At 43.7% G+C, this 24542-nt stretch overlaps 1 protein-coding gene across 6 annotated transcripts; it reads left to right on the top strand.

Annotated features, from left to right (window-relative positions):
* Positions 1-1360: 1360 nt before the first annotated feature.
* LOC112068085 (lysine-specific histone demethylase 1A) lies at positions 1361-24279 on the top strand. 6 transcript variants are annotated; one of them, XM_070438029.1, is made up of 21 exons: positions 1368-1450; positions 2304-2355; positions 2954-3253; positions 3508-3673; positions 3796-3929; positions 4029-4200; positions 5950-6056; positions 6335-6416; positions 7629-7723; positions 8870-8887; positions 9260-9402; positions 9542-9632; positions 9790-9924; positions 12181-12254; positions 12497-12608; positions 16252-16384; positions 18750-18937; positions 20053-20167; positions 20618-20745; positions 21033-21179; positions 23144-24279. In XM_070438029.1, exons 2-21 carry the CDS (start codon positions 2311-2313, stop codon positions 23327-23329), a joined length of 2571 nt encoding a protein of 856 aa, XP_070294130.1. In that variant the 5' UTR covers positions 1368-1450; positions 2304-2310; the 3' UTR covers positions 23330-24279. The 6 variants fall into 6 exon arrangements, with proteins under 6 accessions (XP_070294128.1, XP_070294126.1, XP_070294127.1 ...); XM_070438028.1 differs by having other exon boundaries at positions 3505-3679; positions 20618-20740; positions 21028-21179; XM_070438027.1 differs by lacking the exon at positions 2304-2355 and having other exon boundaries at positions 1361-1450; positions 20618-20740; positions 21028-21179.
* Positions 24280-24542: the final 263 nt, after the last annotated feature.

Below are 24542 nucleotides of genomic sequence, written 5' to 3'. Positions count from 1 at the left end.
TGATTAATGCCCCGATTGGTTAGCGTTGATTGCATTAGTTTTCGAAACGGTCTGCCTCCCGGGCGTGAGCCAAAGTCGGCTAAAACCAAAGTGATGTAGGGTTAAGCGCGTAGAATAGTATTCTGTGTTTTCACATTCAAAAGTGATTGATTTAGATAAAAACACTAACTGCCTTCTCAATGAAAACTAGTTTGAAAATTCGAGTATATGTTGTATGTTTCTGAACAACTCATCATGCTGCCTTGTTGACAGTGATGCCGAGCGGTGCAGATTTCTGTTTAACCGCTTTTGCCCGTTCACGTCGCGGGCCATAGGGCGGTGCACCGCGGATCAGCTTAATCGAACTTCCTCAGTGATGCAGACGGTTACTTTGAACAAAGATTAGTTACCTTTTCAGTAAGCTACTCCTGCATTTATTATTAGAGCTAATTAAATTAATGATGTCAACTCCCTAGAGAAAGAAATCACACACTGCACATGGTGTGGGGCGGCAGGTAGTCTAGTTGTTAAGAGCGTTGGGCCAGTACCCGGAAGGTTGCTAGATCAAATCCTCAAACTAACAAGGTAAAAAAAACTGTCGTTCTACCCCTGAACAACTTGTTCTTAACTGACTTGCCGAGTTAAATAAATAAAACATAGGTCAACAAAAACAAACAATGGAGCAAATGCATCCCTAGTAGCACTTGATGCTGTTCAAGAAGAAGCGTTCCATTAAAGCTAGAGGCCAGTAGTAAAGTCTCCTACGATATCAATAATGTCCTTATTTCTGTCATGAAATCATTTTGTAATTGAATTCTCACCATAGAATTAGGCTATTCGGAAAGAATTCATAGCCTAATTCTATGGTGAGAATTCAATTACAAAATGATTTACAGTTTAATACATTTTAGAATAAGGCTAATGGGTTCTGAATACTTTCCGACGGCACTAAGTGTAATGGAACTTAGTCTTGATCAAGAGTTAAGACCTAGCAAAGCAAAGCTCGGCATCACTGTCAATAAGGCAGCATGATGAGTTGTTCAGAAACATACAACATCCTTTTCCATAAAATATACTCGAATTTTCAAACTAGTTTTCATTGAGAAGGCAGTTAGTGTTTTTATCTAAATCAATCACTTTTGAATGTGAAAACACAGAATACTATTCTACGCGCTTAACCCTACATCACTTTGGTTTTAGCCGACTTTGGCTCACGCCCGGGAGGCAGACCGTTTCGAAAACTAATGCAATCAACGCTAACCAATCGGGGCATTAATCAAAGTCGGGGCATTAATCAAATCCCCTCCTTGATGATTGACAATATCCATAACCAATCGTTGCGTTCACGAGCTCACAGATGTCCCAATAGCTGAATAGCATGACGGTGAGGGTTGGATCATATAATTCAACGAGAGGAAGAGATGGGATTTGTCTTTGTGTTGACATATTGATTGCGGCGAGGTACAGTAAGGTACAGTAACCATTGTATGCATGTTATGTTTTACTCTTCAACTCACGGCCCCAATATTGGCTGTATAGTGAAATGCGATGTTATAGCCTAGCTATTATTAACGTAATTGGAGTGCAATGTTTTCACTGGTAGTTGCTAGCTAACACACAGACACTTAGTTACTGCTGAGTGAGATTCATTGTTAGCCTGCTAGCTAACGTTAGCTACCGTAGTTAAATTGATGCGCTCGTGAACCCTGTGTAGGCAGTACAACAGGAATAATATACTAGTCAGACAACACCCACGACGCTGATCGTTGACCTTGTTAAGTCAGAGAAGCAAGGTTAGCTAACTAGGTTTTAACGACGTCAGATGGTTTTATAATATAGATAGCTAAGTTAGCAGTATGGTTTAGCCAGGCAGATGGCTAGCTTGTTGTTCTTACGAAACCATCGAAAAGGCGGTTAATACGAACCAAGTATTTGGCCTATATACTAATGTTTATTCTCCACATATTTGAAATACAATAGCAAAAAATGTAACTAGTTAGAAATCGCTAGCTAACTGATGACGTTAGCTGTGTGGCTAGCTCATTATTCATTACTAACTCCTAGTCACCTACTCCTAGTTAGCCAATAGACCAGGTGCTTATTCATTACGCCGATTATTTTGCAAAACTTGTCTCAAACGAAACGGGGAGGGACCTACCTGAATTTGTCCAATATAAACTCTCGTTTTAGTAGCAAAACATTTTAGTTGTTCAACTGTTTCGACTGATTAACGTCACACCCCAGGACTTATTGTCTCGCTGCCTGGCTTGGTGGACTTTGCCGTTGTTCATGACCATATTTCTGATTTTGTCTTTATTTCTTAGTGTTTGAATGGATATTACCAGGTCCACGGAGAAATGGGTAAAGCAAGACAAGGTTATTGTGGAGCCCTCTTACATTTTGTCATCTGTCAACGAATCTAGTTGGTGCACTTCTAATGCACCCTCAACTTTAAGTATAGCTAGGTTCATGTATTTAGTTAGCTGTTATGGAGTTGTTGGAACTCCTTTCCATATTTTGACGACATGATATGGAATATTATACATATAGAAAGTGAGAGTGCATTAATTGGACAAAGAAGGTTATGAAACCTTGAATACATAAACATTCAGTTTGTCTCTGGGAAATAAATGGTAGTTGAGCTGATAAACTAGCTATGATATTTCTCTAAACTACAATGTTCTCTCTATACTATACAACTGGTGTTTCTTAGCTATGTTGATGATATTTTTTTCCTGGCTGTTAATTTTTTTTCTTCTCTTCATGAACAGCAATTCATTGTAATCTTATTTAATATTTGCCAAATACAGACTTTTTGCTAATATGCATCACCATAGCCTTTTATTATTTTTGACCACAATGGATCAGTATTGTGAAAAAACTAACTCTGGTCATCCTAGAGCATCATATCACAGACAACTCTAGAGCAGCGAATGGATTTGGCTGATGTCGATTTTTGTTTTGCTTTTTCAAGGAGAGGCCTCTGTCTTCCTTCATGATGCTGTCGAGTAAGAAGTCAGACGCAGGTTCATCTTCCACTGCCGCTTCCACCTCCTTGGCGCCAGGGGGAGCTGAGCGGTCCCTTGAGGCCCAGGCTCCAGCCCAGGTGGGGGCCCCTCCCTTGGCCCCAGGCGCCGTGGAGATCAAAAAGAAGGAGCGGGCCTCTCCTAGTGGGGAACCTGGTGGGCCCCCGCAGCCCCACCTCCCTGGCCCCGGGGGGGTGGACCTGGACACGGCCGAGGGTCGCAGGACAAGCCGCCGCAAGCGATCAAAAGTAAACAACCTATAATACCTGTCCACCCATCTTAGCGCGAAATGGAATAAGTCACTCCAGGCATGTACCCCCATCAGCCCTAGACCAAGAGCACATTGAATGACTAACGATAAAGTTAATACAGTAATCTTGGTATGTCGATCTAATTAGTGGTGAACAAAACCAGAGCAGTACAGGGAGCTTGACCATTTGCTTCATCTTAGGTGAGCCGGAACGTGGTTTTAATGGAGCGTTTATTGTGCATCTTGTTGCAGGTGGAGTACCGCGAGATGGACGAGAGCCTGGCCAATCTGTCTGAGGACGAATACTACTCTGAGGAGGAGCGCAATGCCAAGGCGGAGAAGGAGCGCAAGCAGGTGATCCCGCCACCGGCGCCGCCCATTGAGGAGGAGGTGGACAGCGAGCCTGAGGAGCCCTCTGGTGAGTGTGAGTTGGACTGTGCGAAAGTGCGTGCCTGCGAGTGCAAATGTAACATTGGGCAGCGAAAGGTGTGTGTGTGTGTCAGGACGTGTGTTGAGGGTGGCGTGTTTGTGGTTTTCCAGGCGTGGAAGGAGCTGCGTTCCAGAGCCGGCTGCCCCATGATCGCATGACCTCCCAGGAGGCCGCCTGCTTCCCGGACATCATCAGCGGGCCCCAGCAGACGCAGAAAGTGTTCCTGTACATCCGCAACCGCACAGTGAGAACACACCTACTTCATTAACAAGACTTGCTTAGTTCTGGAGAATATTGTACATTTGGATTTGGGTCTGAAATTGTGGCAAATTATTTGTTTCAGCTCCAACTTTGGCTTGATAACCCGAAAATCCAGCTAACCTTCGAAGCCACAACACAACAACTTGAAGCGCCATACAACAGTGATACTGTGCTAGTGCACAGGATACACAGTTACCTGGAGAGACACGGCCTCATCAACTTTGGCATCTACAAGAGGGTCAAGCCTTTACCAAGTGAGTACATTAGCCTTTTACTATCTGCCTGCTATACTATAGTAACTGCATGTACAATGCTTATGCTCACATTTAGATATGGGCATTTCCATGTAAAAAAAAGTCCCAAGAGCTGTTCATAGGAGCACATCAAATTTTGTGTCAAATTAAAGCTGAGTCTGTTTTTTTTCTTCTTTTAAATGAAGGTGTGTATATACAGAGGTAAGGGGGTCTTAATGAACAACTAGCAGAAAAGGTCTTAAATGCTATTAGTAATACATCAAAACACTGTTGAAGTAAAGACCACTGCGAACTAATATCAACATTTCATTTTTGCTATAATTATTATCCTTCTGTAAGTTTAAGAAATATTACCTATTGCCTTGTCATTCTGTTACCAAAACCCCACATATGTTTAAAGCCCCCACGCAGTCTTTGTAATGCTTTTACGTTTTTTTAAATGATCACTATGTCTAATAAATCAGTTTATTTAATGAAAATAACTTCTAAATATATTTGTAATCATTTATTTCATCCAATCTGATTGTGTGGGTGTTAGGGCATACGTTTGAATATTTTAACACACAGCCCTGATTGGCTGATAGGATGATCTAGAGCCCACCTCCTTTCCCAGATGAACAGTCATTGGTCTATTATAAACGGGTCACGTTGTGACGTCATGATGTGGGACAAAAGTTCCATCCCACCTGAACAGGCTGAAATTGCAGGCATTTGTTTTCAAACAATTTTTACACAAAGTGCATTATCATAATGTTATTTCGACCTCGTAGTGTCGAAATATCATGAGGGAGTATAATGAAAGTTCACAGAAGTAACAAGTGAAGGTAGACCTACCAATTATTTATAGTATTTTTACTGATAAAGATGTGGTTTATGATTTATGAAGTGACCGCAACCAAATTGGTAACATAATGAGTAGTAGAATGACTTCAACTGAATTGGCTACAATGGGAATCCATAGTAGTCACAAACCACAGTTGGATCACCTGCTACTGTCTTGTCTCCCACTGGCATACTGTTATGTTCAGCTAATAATTGTTTTTTTCTTTCTGTCGCGTGCTGGTCAAAGCAAGTGTTAAAACAGCCTGGACAACCCGCCCCCCTCTCTCTCCCTGTCGCTCTCTCTCTCCAGTTAATGTCACCTGTCTCGACCCTTACTGACACCTACCCATGAGCCCACTCTTTCCATTTACTGTAACCAGCCATCTCCCCCACTGAGTACTGGACGTCCATGGACGCTGAAAAGTATTTGGTCAGTCCAAATCGGAACCAATTGTCGTTCTGCCCCTGAACAAGGCAGTTACCCCACTGTTCCCCGTTAAGCCGTCATTGTAAATAAGAACAGATTCTTAACTGACTTGCCTAGTTAAAGGTTTAAGAAAAAAATGATATAAAGAATGTAGGTAATCTTGCATTTAACCAGAGAAAAGTAGGCTAAACTGAGAGAATTCCCAGAGGAAAAGTACTTTCACATCAGTCGGAGCACTGTCTCCTTATAGAATGCTCCTTCGTGAATTCTCATCTGAGTAGAGAAGTGCAACTGAAGAAAAAAGCATCTAATCAACAGTGGCATTATTTTCAATTATAAAATGGGTTGTTTGGATCCTGGATGCTGATTGGTTAATAGCAAGGAGTTATAATTTGGGGGTTCAACCCTAAACCTCATGTGACTCAACATAATTTGTTTTTATCGATGTGTCAAAATAGCTGGTTATGTTTAATCACTCTGGTTCCCCTGTGTCCCTGTAGCAAAGAAGACAGGCAAGGTGATCATCATCGGAGGGGGTGTGTCTGGGCTGGCGGCCGCGCGGCAGTTGCAGAGTTTCGGCATGGATGTGACAGTACTGGAGGCCAGGGTGGGTCAATAGCGCATCACACATCGATACGAGCCCAACTTCATTGGGGCACGCTGTAGCAAAACACTTTGCAATTGAAAACTAACATTTTTCGTATTGGACAAGGTGAGAAATGACATCTGATTTCTTCCATTTTGTGCCAATTGAACACGACCTACATCTAACCTTCAGCTAATACAGTGATACTGACCAGTAATGCAACGTTTTGGCCTGGTGGAACAGCTAATGGTTAGGGTTTTCCTCTTTGTTGTGGTAATTTGGTTGTTGTTTCCTCTCAGGACCGTGTTGGGGGGAGAGTGGCCACGTTCCGGAAGGGCAACTATGTGGCTGATCTGGGGGCCATGGTGGTGACCGGACTGGGTAAGGCATTCATTCATAGACACACACAGTTACACACACGTACAGCCAGTGCAGGTGGTAATGAACATTACACGGAAGTGAAAATGAATTCCTGTGCCATCCTGTCATCCCCCCCCCCTCGCGCCCCCGGGCCCCCCCCAGCAAACAGTATCTATACACTCTAACTTTCCTATCCTGTCCCAATAAAAATCACTTCCATCCCGTGCTCATTTTAACATGCCCAAATCAGAAGTAACTTCCTCCGTGAGCTGCTCGTCTGTCTGTCCCCTGCGCCTTCCCTACGCTGCATTTGCTCCATGTGCTCTGTGTGTGTGTGTCCATAGCAACGGCTCCACTTGGACGAGAGAGAGCTATTTTCCATTGCCTGCTCAGCTGAAGGGCCTATTTTATTTATATATAGTGATTGAAAACAGAAGAACATGTGTTCCTGTTGGAGGGGCAGGGGGGTAAAATCATGTCCTTCTAAAACTGCTTATAACACACAACTCAGTTTAAAATAATTCCTCTACTGCCCGTTCCTGTGGGCTGTTAATCCTCTCCCGAACTTGGCTCTAGAATTTCACTCCAGTTCCTGTAGGAATCTCGCTGGACCCACAAGACCCATGGGAGTCCTGTTCCTATGTCAACCTCTAATGTACATGATTGAAAGCCACTTTGAACAGTCATTTCAAATGGGCCTGCAATGACAGCTTCTCACCAGCAGATGGTGGTGTTGACCATGTAAATGTAGTCTGGGCCCATATGAGCCAAGTGTCTGAGTAGGAGTGCTCATCTAGGATCTGTCCATATACATTTCTTCATTATGACCTAAAAGGCCAAACTGATCCTATATCAGCACTCCTACTAAGACCTCTTGTGGATACAGGCCCTGATCAATGTAGTCTGAAGAAATAGGACTGGACAGGCAAATTACGGTTTATCACTTCTTCTTTGTTTCATGGAAGACTGTAAAAAACGACAATTGAATATGAAACCGTGAGATTCCACAAATGTGTTTCAAATGATACCAAGTTTGGTCATATTCAGTTTGTATCACATTCAATATTTGCAAATAAAAATCACCGCTATCTATCCAGCCAGGCTGTTAAACTATGACATGTAGTTTTAACATTGCTATCTAATATAGTTTATGTGATATTGAGGGCATAGAACTAGTCTATAGATTCTATGGCGGTAGGCCAATATCCTGATGTTCTATTTGGTGTGTTCTAGGAGGGAATCCCATGGCGGTGGTCAGCAAGCAGGTTAACATGGAGCTAGCCAAGATCAAACAGAAGTGTCCTCTGTACGAAGCCAACGGTCAAGCTGTGAGTGTTGCATCGCTAGCTATTTGGGTCACTCACTTAGTTTGAGTTATGAGGTTTAGGCTACACATTCCATATATGCCAATGCACTGCAGTAGAGTGAAATGCTTGTAGAACATTATAACAAAATGAATTGTCGTATTACATTGCCGTTTTGGTGTCTCGTGCAAGCATGCTCGACTTTGAAGTGTCTGCTAACCACAAATGTAACCTACAACCATTGTACTGTATATAGAAATATCTTATTTCTGTTCCCCCAATGTTAACTCTCCGTTTTGTTATTTACCTCTTGTGTTGAAGATGTTTAGATTTCATCCAGCACACCACTATGTGCTGTGTTAGCTAGCTGGGCCCTTACTTTGTCCGCAGGGCTGCTTGTTTCCGCGGAACGCAAGCAAAGCGCAGGGTGGATTCAGTTAACCACTTAGCAGGGTGGATTCAGTTAGCCGCTTAGCCTAGCGTGTCATCAACAGCAGCTCTGCCCTCTCTTTGTTGAGACCAGACTCTCCCAATGTAATACCGTTAGACTGGAAATAACCAGCAGTGTCCTCTTCAAACTATTATTTTCTCCTTCTGTCATGCAGCGGTAGGATGTTTGGGGTTATTTTCAGGCCTGGGTCATATTCATTAGGGCCAAACATAGAAAAACGTTTTTCAACGCGAAAATTATTACTTCTTATTGGACAAGTTGAGGTAGTCCCTACCTGTCTCAGTCCATTTTATTTTGTTTGGTGCCTAATGAAAATGACACTGTTCAGAGGTGGTAGTCAGGGATAGGGCAGCTGGTCACTCTCCACACAGCTCAACTAGTTTCCTTTTCTGCAGGGGAAGCTAATTAAGTGTCCTTTTTTCAAGTGTGGTTAAATCTGTTTAACATTTTAAAGACAAGAGTCACACATTTTGAATCATATGACACAAAACTCATCATACCGGCTGTATTTCTGCCTGCTAGTGCGGCGAATAGCTCAAACACATGAACATATGAAATGACCCCGGGAATCGAGAGAACAACATTGCTCAGAGATGCACAAATACACCCATTTAAAAAAAATGCTATATTGTATCTTTCCTTTAAGTTTGTTTATTTAATTTGTTAATTCTCTCTCCTCTCGACCCCTCCCGTGTTTATCATCTGGTGGACCGCTAAAGGGTGAACGATGCACAAGTGTATGTATTGCTTTACTACATGATAACATTGTTCACCTATTGTTAATAATTAATGTTGAATCCTATGTCGGTACACTTTGAAGTAGACCGTAATAGAACTGGGTCTGTCCTTGAGTGTCCTGAAAGGCACCTGTCTGTGTTAACTGTCTGTAGAAGCCTTGTAGTCAGCAATAGCTTTTCTTTCACTTTTTTCCCAAGAGGTATATTTCTCTTGACCACGTCCCAGTGGTAGAGGAAGCGATTCCTTTCTAAATTGGATTGTTATTCCTTATGCCTGCATGTTCGTGTATAACATAAAATGCTATAATCATATTGTTCATTATTAATATTCAATTCTAGAATCCTAATGTTCATTGTTGATCTAATCATCAGGTACCCAAGGAGAAGGATGAGATGGTGGAGCAGGAGTTCAACCGTCTGCTGGAGGCCACCTCCTACCTCAGCCACCAGCTGGACTTCAACTTCCTCAACAACAAGCCTGTGTCCTTGGGACAGGCCCTGGAGGTGGTCATTCAGTAAGTGTTTGGCAACTTGCACAAATTCTGCGGCCATGGTTGTATTTAGTTTTTAATACAAAATAAATAAAAAATATCCCTCTTTCTCAATGGCACATATCAATTCTTAGGTGTTCTTTTGACTGGTAACTTCCAATAGGTTGCAGGAGAAACATGTGAAAGATGAGCAGATAGAGCACTGGAAGAAGATAGTCAAGACCCAAGAGGATCTCAAGGAGCTGTTGAACAAGGTGACCATGAGTACCACTGTATCTCAGAGGTCAAAAGAGCAACATAAGTAGCTTTAATGTAGATGCCTGTAGATGTACTCTTTCCCTCCTTTTAATCTGTTTTCTCCTCCTTTGTCTATCTACCTTTTTCTCTCTTCTCCCTCCCTCATTCTCTCAGATGGTGGGTACCAAGGAGAGGGTCAAGGAGCTTCATCAGCAGCACAAGGAGGCCAGTGAGGTCAAGCCCCCCAGAGACATCACTGCTGAGTTCCTGGTCAAGAGCAAGCACCGCGACCTCACTGCACTCTGCAAGGTGAGACCACTCATGCTCTCACCCTACTGTAGAGGCAGAGGATAGGTTTCTTCCATTTTTCCCAGACCTCAAGTGGACTCCTGATGTGGTTTAAGCATTGTTGTGGCCTTAGAACATCCTAAAACAGATTTGATAGGGCCCTACTTGTTCCATACAAATAGCTTCAAGCTGCAAGCAGTTAATGGCACATTACTTTGATTACTTTCCCATTTGCTTATTTCTTTTTCCAAAACAAACTCCATTCTTGTACCGTGTGGTACTTCCTGCAGACTTACACACAACGTGGATAAGCCATACATTTAACAGCTGGAGTCATTAGCTGGAGCATCACCTATTTCTAGCCTCCAGACACAATTGGATTCAATTAAAGGTGTTCTCAACGTATGTTTTCAATTCAACCATTTTTGGGCAATTATCAGAGTGTTTTCCAGAGCCTAAAATGAACACCTGCCAAATGTGGGTAGATTTTGGCATTGGTGGGTAAGATGTCTATTTCACCAGCCACATTGGCAGGTGGTCAGGGCTCCACAGTGTGCGCAATTCACTCGCATTTGTGAATAGAAATGGTCAAGTAGGATCTGTGTACCCGCTGTTGATGGCATTTCAATCGACTAATGAAATAAATGTTACTCAGATTTCCCAAATAATTGTGGTCGTTATATAGCAAGTATCTCCTCCATTCAAGTCTTAACTTCATTTGAGTAAACTTATTAGGGGGAAATATAGAGCTTAATGATTATAGCCAACTTGCTGCCACAGTATGAGCTTAGCGCAAACCATGTTAATATAGTAAATGGATGGATTGGATTTGGGTCATTTAAAGGGATACTTCGGGATTTTGGCAATGAGACCCTTTGTCTATTTCCCCAGAGTCAGATGAACTCGTGGATGTGTTTATTATTATTTTTTTATATTTTTTTTATCTCTGCATGCAGTTTGAAGGAAGTTTCTAACTAGTGCAATTGCTAACTAGCGGTCTACTAGCATGCTAGTAGATACCCATAGACCTGATAACGCTGGTTAGCATTGGCTCACAAACTACCTCTAACTACTTTCCTACTGGAAACGGAGACAGAAAAATAGTATCCACGAGTTCATCTGACTATGGGGAAGTAGATTGCCAACATCCCGAAGTGTCCCTTTAAGCCAAGGAGACAGAAGTGTACTTGAGACCATAGGGGCACAGCCTAACTTTCACTTAAATCTAATTTTCACCTAATTTCCCATTGACGTCAATGCACGACTAAGTGAAAATTCGACATAAGTAGAACTAAGGATGTGCCTCAGAGACAAAAAATGGTAAACAAGACGCTTTCAGCAGCATGTGTTTGTGGTCAAATGCTTTGCCTGTGTGTATCATTAAAGGCAGTACAGCCTCACTTTCAGCGCAGATAAAACTCCACCTCAAGTGTATTTTTGGGAAGCAAGTTTAAACACAGCTGCTGTCTGAACTCGAGTCGTCTTTTGGTCGACTGCCTCCTGAAAAGGCACTTCTAAGGCTTGACTCAGCTTGGTCTGTCTGGCTGGAAATGGTGTGCACACACACACACACACACACACACACACACACACACACACACTGAGAGCGTGTGTTGTACTCGTACAGGCTAGAACGGGGTCGGGGAGGCCTTGAAGGTGGGTGTCAATGGCTGCACGGGTAGGTGATGAAACCTGGACAGGGTGACTCAGTCCATTAAACTGAGTGGGCTGATGTCCTTCTTACTTTACTTTTAACCTTCTTGTGTGCACAAATAGATGTACCCCAGTGTTTCCCGTTCTATTGCTCAGGTTGGCCCCCATGCCTGAAACCAGTCGACTTCAAATGGATTCCTGAATGCTCCATTGGCGGCCTTTGTGTCTTGCCAAGAAAAATAAATGCGCGCTCTCCTAGTTTTTTTGTTTTGTACCTTTACCACTTTTTTCCGCAATTGGTAGTTAGTCTTGTCCCATTGCTGCAACTCCCGTACTGACTCAGGAGAGGCGAAGGTCGAGAGCCATGCGTCCTCCGAAACAGAACCCTGCCAAGCCGCACTGCTTCTTGACACACTACTCGCTTAACCCGGAAGCCAGCCGCACCAATGTGTCGGAGGAAACACTGTACAACTGCCGACCGAAGTGAGCTTGCAGGCGCCCGGCCCGCCTACAAGGAGTCGCTAAAGCGCAATGAGACAACGACATCCCGGCCTTAGACCGCTGCGCCACTCGGGAGGCCTCATGTCTCAGTGTTAAACTCCTTTCTCTTCCCCTCTCCTGTAGGAGTATGATGAGTTGGTGGAGTCGCAGGTCAAACTGGAGGAGAAGCTACAGGAACTGGAGGCCAACCCACCCAGGTAACACTTGAACACCTTCGCTCCACTGTAAAGGGCTGCTGTTGTACTATTCTTTAAGCATGTGGGTGTGCTCTATCCTGGGTGCCAGTCTGTCTCTGCTCTTTCTTATGGAATTGTCGTGGCAATGTTTAGCTTGTCAATGACAATGGAGTAGGCTAAAGTACAAACAGATCTGGGACCAGGCTAGATGTGCTCGCATCCATCTGATCTTTTTTTTCCACCCTCTGCCGATCTCTCCACAGTGACGTGTACTTGTCGTCCCGGGACAGGCAGATACTTGACTGGCACTTTGCCAACTTGGAATTTGCCAATGCCACTCCCCTCTCTACTCTCTCACTCAAGCACTGGGACCAGGTACACTCGCACTCACTCATTACTCACTTAGGTCCAGTATGTAGCTTTGTAGTTGACCTGACCAAATTCACATAGAATGTGAGTTATAGATCTGTCATCCTCAATGAAAGCCATTCTGATAAGCGGTGGATCCATTCTATGTGTAATACTTCTATGCTCCTTGTCCTTAAGTTTCGCTTTTGCGTCTTGTTTTCGGTTTGTACACCAGCTTGAAATAGCTGGAAAATCTTTTTTTTGGTTATTGAAAGTATTCAGACCCATTTGACTTTTTACACCTTTTGTTATGTTACAGCCTTGTTCTAAAATTGATTAAATGGTGTAGTTTTTTTCCCTTCGTCAATCTACACAGAATACCCAATAATGACAAAGCAAAATCAGTTTGTAGAAATTATAGGGAAAAAAAGAAAAAAAACTATCACATTTGCATAAGTATTCAGACTATTTACTTTGTTGAAGAATGTTTGGCAGCGATTACAGCCTTGAGTCTTCTCGGGTATGACGCTACAATCTTGGCACACCAGTATCAAGGACATTCAGAGACTTGCCACGAAGTCACTCCTACGTTGGCTTAGCTGCGTGCTTAGGGTCGTTGTCCTGTTGGAAGGTGAACCTTCGCCCCAGTCTGAGGTCCTGAGCGTTCTGGAGCAGGTTTTCATCAACAATCGCTCTGTAATTTGCTCTGATCATCTTTCCCTCGATCCTGACTAGTCTCCCAGTCCCTGCCGCTGAAAAACATCCCCACATCATGCTTCTGCCACCACGCTTCACCGTAGGGATGATGCCAGGTTTCCTCCAGACGGGAAGCTTGGCATTCAGGCCAAAGAATTCAGTCTTCATTTCATCAGACCAGGGAATCTTGTTTCTCATGGTCTGAGTCCTTTACGTGCCTTTTGGCAAACTCCAAGTGGCCTGTCATGTGCTTTTTACTGAGGATTGGCTTCTGTCTGGTCACTCTACCATAAAGGCCTGATTGGTGGAGTGCTGCTGAGATGGTTGTCCTTCTGGAAGGTTCTCTGATCTCCACAGAGGAACTCTGGAGCTCTGTCAGAGTGACCATCAGGTTCTTGGTCACCTCCCTGACCAAGGCCCTTCTCCCCCGATTGCTCAGTTTGGCCGGGTGGTCAGCTGTAAGAAGAATCTTGGTGGTTCCAGACTTCTTCCATTTTAAGAATGATGGAGGCCACTGTGTTCTTGGGGACCTTCAATGCTGCAGAATTGTTTTGGTACCCTTCCCCAGATCTGCGCCTCGGCACAATCCTGTCTCGGAGCTCTACGGACAATTCCCTGGACCTCATTGCTTGGTTTTTGCTTAAACGTGCACTTTCAACTGTGGGACCGTATATAGACTGTATCCAGGCTGTATCACAACCGTTTGTGATTGGGAATTTGGCCCAGTGTCGTTCGGGTTTGGCCGGTTTAGGCCATCATTGTAAATAAGAATTTGTTCTTAACTGACTTGCCTAGTTAAATATGATTCTTAGCAACCAGGTAATGGTAGATTGATTTGTATATATTGCTGTGACGGTCATGGAATTTTGAATAATGGTTGTTTTGTCAGCCAAATGACCACGGTTACCCTAAGAACCATTTGTATAGCAAAAAAATATATATGTAGATTTTCTCCTCCGCTCCTGACTGCATGTGCAGAAACGTGATGTTCTATGTTTAGTGTTTTAGCTAAGCTGACGGCTAGCAGAGGGAATAGCTATATCAAGTCAGTGTTCCCTGTTTTTGGAAAGCCATTGGGTGCATGCAATTCATGATACTTGTTTGCTACCCCACATTGATAATGTGACTGTACGTCTGAGGGCATAGCGGGATTTGTTATTAGTGTCCCGCTCCTTGAATGCGTCAGCTTTAGCTCGGTGCGGATGTTGCCTGTAATCCATGGCTTCTGGTTGGGATATGTACGTATGGTCATTGTGAGGACGACGTTGTCGATACAGTTATTGTTTTAGCCGGTGACTGAGGTGGTATACTCCTCAATGCCATTGGATGAATCCCGGAACATATTCCAGTCTGTGCTAGCAAAACAGTCCTGTAGTGTACATTCCACGTCATCTGACCACTTCTGTATTGTGCGAGTCACTGGTACTTCCTGCTTTCATTTTTGCATGTAAGCAGGAATCAGGAGGATAGAATCATGGTCAGATTTGCCAAATGGAAGCTGGGGAAGAGCTTTATCTATCTGTGTGTGGACTAAATGTGGTCTAGAGTTTATTTTCCTCTGGTTGCACATGTGACATGCTGGTCGAAATTAGGTATAACGGATATAAATTGCAATAAAGTCCCCGGCCACTAGGAGTGCCGCGTCTGGATTAGTATTTTCTTGTTTGCTTATGGCCTTTTATACAGCTTGTTGAGTGCGGTCTTAGTGCCAGCATCAGTTTGTGGTGGTAAATAGACAGCTACGAAAAATATAGATAACTCTCTTGGTTAATAGTGTGGTCTACCTCAGGGGAGCAATAGCTCGAGACTTCTTTAATTTTAGACATCGCGTACCAGCTGATATTGACAAATATACACTCACCCCATCCCTCGTCCTGCCGATGCATGGAAAACGCAGCCAGCTTTATAATCTGTGTCGTCGTTCAGCCACGACTGTGAAACATAAAATATTACAGTTTTTAATGTTCCGTTTGGAAGGATAGTCTCGATCGTAGATCATCCAGTGATAACCATCTGTTCTATTGGCCAACGTGTAGAGGGGGTTTACCCACTCGCGGATTAATTCTCACAAGGCACCCCGACCTCCGCCACCTGTATTTCCGTCTTTTCTTCATGCAAAGGATGGGGATTTGGGCCTGGTCTCGGGGAAGCAGTATGTCCGTTACGTCAGACTCATTAAATAAAAAATCTTCGTCCAGTTCAAGGTGAATAATCACTGTTCTGATGTCCAGAAGCTCTTTTCGGTCATATGAGACAGTAGCAGCAACATTGTGTACAAAACAAGTTAGAAACAAACAAATAGCACAGTTGGTTAGGAGCCTGTAAAATGGCAGCCATCCCCTCCTGCACCTTTTTATTTTGAGTAAAGTTTGTCGCCTTAAATGAAGTTGATGTAAATACATTTTATCTATTTTTTTTTATATATAAAAACAGTTATTGCCATTTTATTTTCATGAGCTTCATCCATAATCGTCGATTATACAATTACCGTTCTAGCCCTATATACTGCGCCTTTAAGATTTCTTCCTGCAGTACATGGACTTTCCCCTCCCTAAACCAATCCATCTTGTCCTGGAAATTCTCTCTCCTATTATGCACATCCATACTAGATCCGATTTCAAACACGTACTATACACGGCTATTAGACACCAGATCTTGTTGAATTCATTCCTTTCAAACCACCAGGCTATAGTCCCCGTAAACTGCAAGTACCCTTCTAAGCCCTTGTAAACCAATCAATCAAATGTATTTTTATTATCCCCTTTTTTCATCAGCAGTTGTCACAAAGTGCTTTACAGATACTTAGCCTAAAATAATAAAAGATGCGGAGGCAGAAGCCACAAATAATAAGCCAGACATAATTCACTTTCTGAGTGTTTAAAATGTATTGATTTGTTGTGCTGTTTTCTCCTTGTCCCTGTAAACCATATATAACCCACATTTTGTGTTCTCCCTCCCTTTTTCTCCTGTCCAGGATGACGACTTTGAGTTCACAGGCAGCCACCTGACAGTGAGGAATGGCTACTCCTGTGTCCCCGTGGCTCTGGCCGAGGGCCTGGACATCAAACTGAACACGGCGGTACGACAGGTCCGATACACCGCCTCTGGTAAGTTTACAGGATATTTGTGGTAACTGCGTTTATGCTTGTTTGTCAATCTGTGTCTTTTCTTTGTGTTGTCTGTCTGGGTGTGTCAGTCTGTGTATTCCTTTGTTCATGTGTTACCTGTTAGTGTGTGTTAAACGTGTGTGTGGTGGGAAACCTGTGTGTGCATGGCCAAATTAATGCAGGGACTTATCAGGGCTGAAGCCCCTGGGCCAAGGCCCGTGGGAGGCCCAAGAGGCAAAAAAATAAAACATTGAGGAAATACAGCGCATTTGGAAAGTATTCAGACCCCTTCACTTTTTACACATTTTGTTACGTAACAGCCTTATTCTAAAATGTATTAAATAGTTGTTTCCCTGATCAATCTACACACAATACCCCATAATGACAAAGCAAAAAAACATTTTTTCCCCTGAACTTTTTGCAAATGTATTACAATGGTAAAAAACGGATTTACGTTTAAGTAAATATTCAGACCCTTTACTCAGTACTATGTTGAAGCACCTTTTGGCAGCGATTACAGCTTCAAGTCTTCTTGGGTATGACGCTACAAGCTTGGCACACCTGTATTTGGGGAGTTTCTCCCATCCTCCTCTGCCGATCCGCTCAGGCACTGTCATGTTGGATGGGGAGCGTCGCTGCATGGCTAATTTTAGGTCTCTCTAGAGATGTTCAAGTCCGAGCTCTTGCTGTGTCAGTCAAGGATATTCAGAGACTTGCCCCAAAGCCACTCCTGGCATTGTCTTACCTGTGTGCTTAGGGTCGTTGTCCTGTGGAAAGGTGAACCTTCACCCCAGTCTGATGTCCTGAGCACTCTGGAGCAGATTTTCATCAAGGATCTCACAGTACTTTACTCTGTATTTCCTTCGATCCTAACTACACTGCTCAAAAAAATAAAGGGAACACTTAAACAACACAATGTAACTCCAAGTCAATCACACTTCTGTGAAATCAAACTGTCCACTTAGGAAGCAACACTGATTGACAATAAATTTCACATGCTGTTGTGCAAATGGAATAGACAGGTGGAAATTATAGGCAATTAGCAAGACACCCCAATAAAGGAGTGATTCTGCAGGTGGTGACCACAGACCACTTCTCAGTTCCATGCTTCCTGGCTGATGTTTTGGTCACTTTTGAATGCTGGCGGTGCTCTCACTCTAGTGGTAGCATGAGACGGAGTCTACAACCCACACAAGTGGCTCAGGTAGTGCAGCTCATCCAGGATGGCACATCAATGCGAGCTGTGGCAAGAAGGTTTGCTGTGTCTGTCAGCGTAGTGTCCAGAGCTGGAGGCGCTACCAGGAGACAGGCCAGTACATCAGGAGACGTGGAGGAGGCCGTAGGAGGGCAACAACCCAGCAGCAGGACCGCTACCTCCGCCTTTGAGCAGGAGGAGCACTGCCAGAGCCCTGCAAAATGACCTCCAGCAGGCCACAAATGTGGTCCATTGTCGGCCATTCATACACTGCCATCACCTCATGTTTCATTGGGATAATGCATTGCCCCATGTCGCAAGGAGCTGTACACAATTCCTGGAAGCTGAACATGTCCCAGTTCTTCCATGGCCTGCATACTCACCAGACATGTCACCCAGTGAGCCTCTTTGGGATGCTTTGGATCGACTTGTAGGACAGCGTTTTCCAGTTCCCGCCGATATCCAGCAACTTCGCACCGTCATTGAGTGGGACAACATTCCACAGGCCACAATCAACATCCTGATCAACTCTATGCGAAGGAGATGTCGCATTGCATGAGGCAAATGGTGGTCACACCAGATACGGACTGGTTTTCGAATCTACACCTTACCTTTTTCTTTTTAAGGTATCTGTGACCAACAGATGCATATGTAGATTAGTGCCTAATGAATTTATTTTAATTGACTGATTTCCTTATATGAGCTGTAACCTAGTAAATTCTTTGAAATTGTTGCGTTTTTATATTGCCCCCTAATATTGTACAATCTGTGTCGCTTCTTTGCCCTGGGCTATTTGTTTGAATTCAAGACCAGATTGATCTGTTTGTCGGAGTAGCCACTCATTTAGGTCGTATTAAAAATTATTCAGCTAATGTCTTTTGTCATGTAAATGACGTAATATTGCATGAAATGCGTTTTTTAAAAGGCAAACTTTTATTCGGAACCTGCAACCAAAAAAAATTAAATTTGTGGTAACCCTAAAACGCCTCTGCTGAACTGTAGCCTATGCCACATGGCAAATATTATGGCTTTATTATAAAGGGCCTTCTTCAACAGGAAATTTACGAAGCATTGAATTGCATCTGGTGCACAGATTTGTTTTGTGGGGGGGTGGGGACCTGTGTGTGTTTTGTCGTCTGACTAATTGCGTGTGTGTCTCTCGATCTCCAGGCTGTGAGGTGATTGCGGTGAACACACGCTCCACCACTCAGACGTTCATTTACAAGTGTGACGCGGTTCTGTGCACCCTGCCCCTGGGTGTCATGAAGCAACAGCCCCCCGCCGTACAGTTTGTTCCCCCCCTGCCCGAGTGGAAGACCTCTGCTATCCAGAGGATGGGCTTTGGCAACCTCAACAAGGTACGGAAACACCCCTCCACTTGGCTTTGCCACACTGTCTGTTATTTTTGGTGTTTATCCATGTGGATTGAGATGAATGTAAGACTTGAGTCTTGCTGCTGTACAAATCGATGTCTAAAAAAAAGCCTCTTGGCTCACTTGTTAGCAAACACCTAGGAAGCAAAGTCAAATCATAGATATTTCTCGCTGTCAAGACATGTATTTCACTCATTCACTCACCCTGTCAATTTACATGAGCATCTTCATTAGCATCCCGAGGCACCACTTTGCGTCCAGCATGAATCAGCCCAGGTGTTTCGTACATACACAGTGCAAAAAAACAAGGTTACCTCTCTTCCCAAAATAGCATTTTTATCCTGGTTTATATCACCCCTGGGAGGGAGTGTGTACGGGTGGGTGAGTGAGGGTTTTGTCAATCTGTTAGTAATCAGATCAGAATCCATCCTCCACTTTCTCTCTCCCTCCCTCTCTCTTTTCTCACTGAGCCCCAATGTGCATCATCTACTGCAGCGTTTCCATCTCCTAATTCGGCTGCAGCAGAAAATGCTGCATCATTATGCAATGTGGTGCCTCGTGGCCACCAGAGGGAGCGCTGCCTCTGGATACAATTGAATAGAGCCTAAACTCCACAACCTTTTGGTCAGCAAAATAGTCATAATGAAAATATTTTTGTGTGAAGTAAACAAATTAGACGAATATAGAACAGTCAGTTGGAACCATAGAACTGAATGATATAATCTCTTCTATCTAATGCTGTGTTTAGTGCAATGATGAAATGCAGTCGCTCAGGTTTCTCACATTTGGTCAAGTTCCATCTTTCCCTCGGGTGTCTCTTATGAAACAGTTCTCTTCTGATTCATCTGACTCTTCAGGGTTCTTTCCATATAGTGAGCAGTGCCAGATCACTAGCATCATCAGAAAGGCCCAGAGCTCAGAATTCCTCCCGCTCTCCCAGTCTCCATGCTCCGACCTGTTTTGTTACCTCGCCACAAGGCCATCAAACCAGACTTATTGCCCAACTCCAAACTTTGCCTGGGAAACTGCCCTGACTAGATTGTGTTTTTGGTGTGTATTGAATCACTCATGCTGATATTGTGTGTCCCTCCCGTCACTAGGTGGTGCTGTGCTTTGACCGTGTCTTCTGGGACCCTAGTGTGAACCTGTTTGGCCATGTGGGCAGCACTACAGCCAGCAGGGGAGAACTCTTCCTCTTCTGGAACCTCTACAAAGGTGAGCACAGTGAACCAGGCAATTCTCTCAACACTGTGGCAATTGGGATCTTTCTCAATCAAATGTAGTTTAAAAAGCCCCTTTTTACATCAGCAGTTGAAGTGCTTTACAGACACCCAGCCTGAAACACCAAAGAGTAAAGCAATGAAGAAGCACAGTGGCTTGGGGAAAAACTCCTATTTTCTTAGTTTTAAATGTCCGTCCTTTCATCTCCTTCATTGCACCGATCTGAAAGAACTGACCAGATGAAAGGCGGCCTAATGATGAGCTCCTTCCACCATGTAGTTTCAATTGTCAAGTCGTCCACAGTGCAGATGAAAGGGAGGACGCAAGGAGAGGCTGGATTTGTAAGCAATTGAGATCGAGACGTGGTGACATTTTGGATGATGTCACCCATTTTGACTTTCATTTCACTCTGAAGTTCATCAATGTGTTTCCCCCCCCTCCCAGCCCCCGTACTGCTGGCACTGATGGCAGGAGAGGCGGCTGGCATCATGGAGAACATCAGTGACGATGTCATCGTCGGACGCTGCCTCGCCATCCTCAAAGGCATCTTTGGAAGCAGTGCAGTACCTCAGGCATGTGCGAATTGGCTTTCTTTGGACATAGAAATAGAATTACACTCAATATGGCTGCTGGTCCACCCATCACGGAATGTTGACTTGAATCTGAATTTTTGTTATAGTTATGTTTCTATGAGTCATCTCAAACCACCAGTCAAATACATCATGAAAAAAGGTCATGTAAGCTAATCATATGTAGTTATTCATGTTGGTTAGCTTTGGAACTGTTTAGTATTTACCAACCATGTTTACTGGAATCTGATATCGGCATGGAAACTCACCTCTGTTTGTTGTCACGGCAGCCCAAGGAAACGGTGGTGACGCGTTGGCGTGCCGACCCCTGGGCGCGGGGCTCCTACTCGTACGTGGCGGCCGGTTCCTCTGGTAACGACTATGACCTCATGGCCCAGCCCATCACCCCTGGCCCCGCCATCCCCGGAGCGTCACAGGTAACACATCTGACCACTGTGATACATTACGAGACAGTTTCACGGATAGACATTAAACTTAGTCCTGGGCCAATAAGCATGCGGTGGAGAATCTCCATTTAAAGTGCTTTCTGGTCAAGGACTAGTCTAAGTCTGTGCCCGGGAAACGGTACTCTATACATTACATATTAGGGATTAACACCGGTAACCAGGATCCTGGGACCACTTCACACAGGATCCTGGGACCACTTCGCAGAGGCAAAATCCAAGAGAAACTTGGTTCTGTCTGTTTTCCACCAGACACTGGGAGATGAATTCACGTTTCAGCAGGACAATAACCTAAAACTCAAGGCCAAATCTACACTAGAGTTGCTTACCAAGAAGACATTTGAATGATCCTGAATGGCCTAGTTACAGTCTGCTTGAAAAGCTATGGCAAGACTTGTAAATGGTTGTCTAGCAACAATCAACAACCAATTTGACAGAGCTTGAAGAATTTTGAAAATATTATGTGCAAAGCTCTTCGACTTACCCGGAAAGACTCATAGCTGTAATCGCTGCCAAAGGGGATTCTAACATGTATTGACTCAGAAGTGTGAATACTTACATAAATTATTTATTTATGTATTTAATTTTCAATACATTTGCTAATATTTCTAAAAGCATGTTTTCACTTTGTCATTATGGGGTGTTGCGTGAGAAATTGTGTGGAGAAAGTCAAGGGCTATGAATGCTTTCTGAAGGCACTGTATTAATTTAAACTAGTGTTGAGGACAACGCAGCAGATGTGGGTGGCAGCGGAGTGAGGAGACGAAACAGCCTTTGGTCATAGAAAAAGTGCAGAGAAACTCTTAGTTATGATCAACTGAAGGATGAAAATATAGTAGGCTAATGGAATTGAAGGCATGTATCAAATTATTCCTTACACTGAAATTCCCAAAGTCATATCCAAATATTTAAAGCAATCGTGGTGTTTGTTGTGTGGTCTCCTAGATTATCATTTCGGCACCGTTTTGATTGGGACAGTGCCATTGCGCTGCTTTGAGACAATCGTGGGGGACACTAGATAACTAGACTGACACGGATAGATTTTTCACTGAATCTCTGTTTGGATATTCGGTAACAATTAGGCTGGGGAGGTGAGCGCTAATGATCATATATTAGCTGATCAGAACATTTTGCTAGCATGTTATACAAGTGGATTTTGTTCTTCAGCCTTTCCTACTCATGACCAAAAGTCTGTGACTTCTCTGATAATCAATCAATGTGATTTTTTGTTTTTGTTTCACTGAATCGGTCTGTAGAATCGGCCTGTGGTTAATTGATCTCTGGCTAGACAGGTGGAAGTGGTAGCTTATTTGTTTGCTCATCTATCGTCCCAATCTGACTGAAACCCAACATTTTGACTCCTGTCTGGCATGAAAATTCCTAACTTTGTTCTGTAATCCATTGGTTTTATTATCAAAGCACGTCTCGCCTGTGCACGTCAAAATACTGCTGTAACATTTCACCCGTCTCTTGCTGCTACCCATAATGAGTGTTTCGGTAGGGAAGGTTTGATCAACAAATGGTATGAATATATATAACAGAACAGAGTTGGTCACCGTTAAGATGCGTTACCTTGATATTTAAACAATTTCCTTATAAACAAAGACGATAATCCTCATCTGAATCATTAAACGGCCCATTGCTCTAAGCCAATGAGAATGTTGAATATTACCACACGCTAGAAAGTCGCTCTGCACATTTCATGAATTTTTTGGGCCAATCCCATTCACTAAACCACCAGAGCATGTGTGCAAATCTCATCCTCCTTAGCCAACCCACAATTATTTGACCAAACCGAGTGGTTCCCGACACAGATGTTTTAGGGTCGTTCTGATGTTGACACACTAATTGACGGGAACACTCAAATTTATGTTTGGGATGATGAGTGTGTCGTTTTGATGGTTTAGTTGTTTTTTTTCTCCCCCCATTTTTCGCAGCCTGTCCCTCGTCTGTTCTTTGCTGGGGAGCACACTATCCGGAATTACCCGGCCACGGTGCATGGTGCCCTGCTCAGCGGCCTGCGAGAGGCGGGACGCATCGCAGACCAGTTCCTGGGCGCCATGTACACCCTCCCCCGACAGGCCACGCCCACCGCCGCCCTTCAGCCCTCCCCCAGCGTCTAGACCCCTTTCCCTTTACAATGTCCTTCCATGTTCAAGAGATGTCAGTGACTCCTGTTAACAAAGACTCTTTAGATGTAAAGAATGTGCCTGTCATTTGTGTGTTTCGTTTTAACCCCACCAATGCTAATATATGGACAGAACAGTGAAACCCCAATGTACATTCCCAAAGGACGAGCCAGCACATTACTTAGCCTGTTCTTGTCCCCTTAATATGATGACATCCACCACCACCTCACTAAGTCAACGCTGTGAGTCCTCATTGCTGATGCAGCTAGGCGGAACCTTCAATGGAAGTCTCAGATGGTTCAGTCTCCCTTCCGGCTCTGCTAGCTAACCTCCGTGCTGCTAGAGTGTGATCAGTCATGGATGAGGGTAGGAATTGGCCTATTTGGATGGACAGATCTAAACCAGGGTCTACTATGATCAGGGTAGCCAGTTCCTACCCCAGTAGCTGACCTTGTTCCCTTGTCCCAGCAATAAAGATGAATGGGCTGGAGAGGAGGAATGGAATCCAGAAACAGAGGGCAGCCGATCAAGCGCTGCTCCCTACCTACTGTACTTGCAAAGGGCAGGTGCGCTGCGCTATCTACCAACACAATTGCACTCACTCCCATTGAAACTTTTTCCCCCCCTATTGAAATGCTAGTTGCTGCAATGTTGTAGCCTACAAGTGCGTTGTATTGATTCTTTTAAGGCTAATGTCGCTAATGTTAGTTGTGTGCTTCCTGCTGAAGAGGACCTCTACCATGTAGGGTTGGAGTAAAGAAAATAGCAGTTTGTATTGAAATGCAAAGAGATACATACTATGATGATTGTTGAGAGAGAAATTACAGTTGTGAATGTTTTTGTTAATTATTTTAACAGCTAGTTTTGATATTTTATTGTTATTGCATACTTTAAAAAAACTTTTGCCATTTTGGGTATAAAAATAAATACATCTTGCCATCTTGTGTCAAGAAAACGAGTTTCTTATTGAACAAGTTCAGATGGTGTCTGCAGTGTTTCACTCAGCTTTCTTCCATTTCATCCCTAGTTAACACAATCCAGGTGGTTATGAGTGGAGGAGACTAGCTTCCTGACCAGTGTCTACACACAGTGTGCATCACAATCTCTCATTTCTCCTGAAGTGTACACTCGTTCACTACCCACAAATCTAAAAGCATTGGATTGGGAGGAATGGGCTAGTGGGAGTTTCTGCCATATTTATTATACC

This window comes from Salvelinus sp. IW2-2015, unplaced genomic scaffold, assembly GCF_002910315.2.
Source record: "Salvelinus sp. IW2-2015 unplaced genomic scaffold, ASM291031v2 Un_scaffold83, whole genome shotgun sequence".
In the NCBI taxonomy this organism is placed as follows: domain Eukaryota; kingdom Metazoa; phylum Chordata; class Actinopteri; order Salmoniformes; family Salmonidae; genus Salvelinus; species Salvelinus sp. IW2-2015.
Note: the sequence above shows the minus strand (reverse complement) of the source record. Positions and strands in the feature narration are given on the sequence as shown.

What these genes read in the sequence shown, in the direction of transcription:
- LOC112068085 (XM_070438028.1), top strand. Translation starts at nt 2,311, where the DNA reads ATGGATATTACCAGGTCCACGGAGAAATGGGTAAAGCAAGACAAG. An exon ending in AATGGGTAAAGCAAGACAAG is followed by an intron (nt 2,356 to 2,953) that starts GTTATTGTGGAG and finishes TGCTTTTTCAAG; the next exon opens with GAGAGGCCTCTGTCTTCCTT. An exon ending in GCCCTGGAGGTGGTCATTCA is followed by an intron (nt 9,403 to 9,541) that starts GTAAGTGTTTGG and finishes AACTTCCAATAG; the next exon opens with GTTGCAGGAGAAACATGTGA.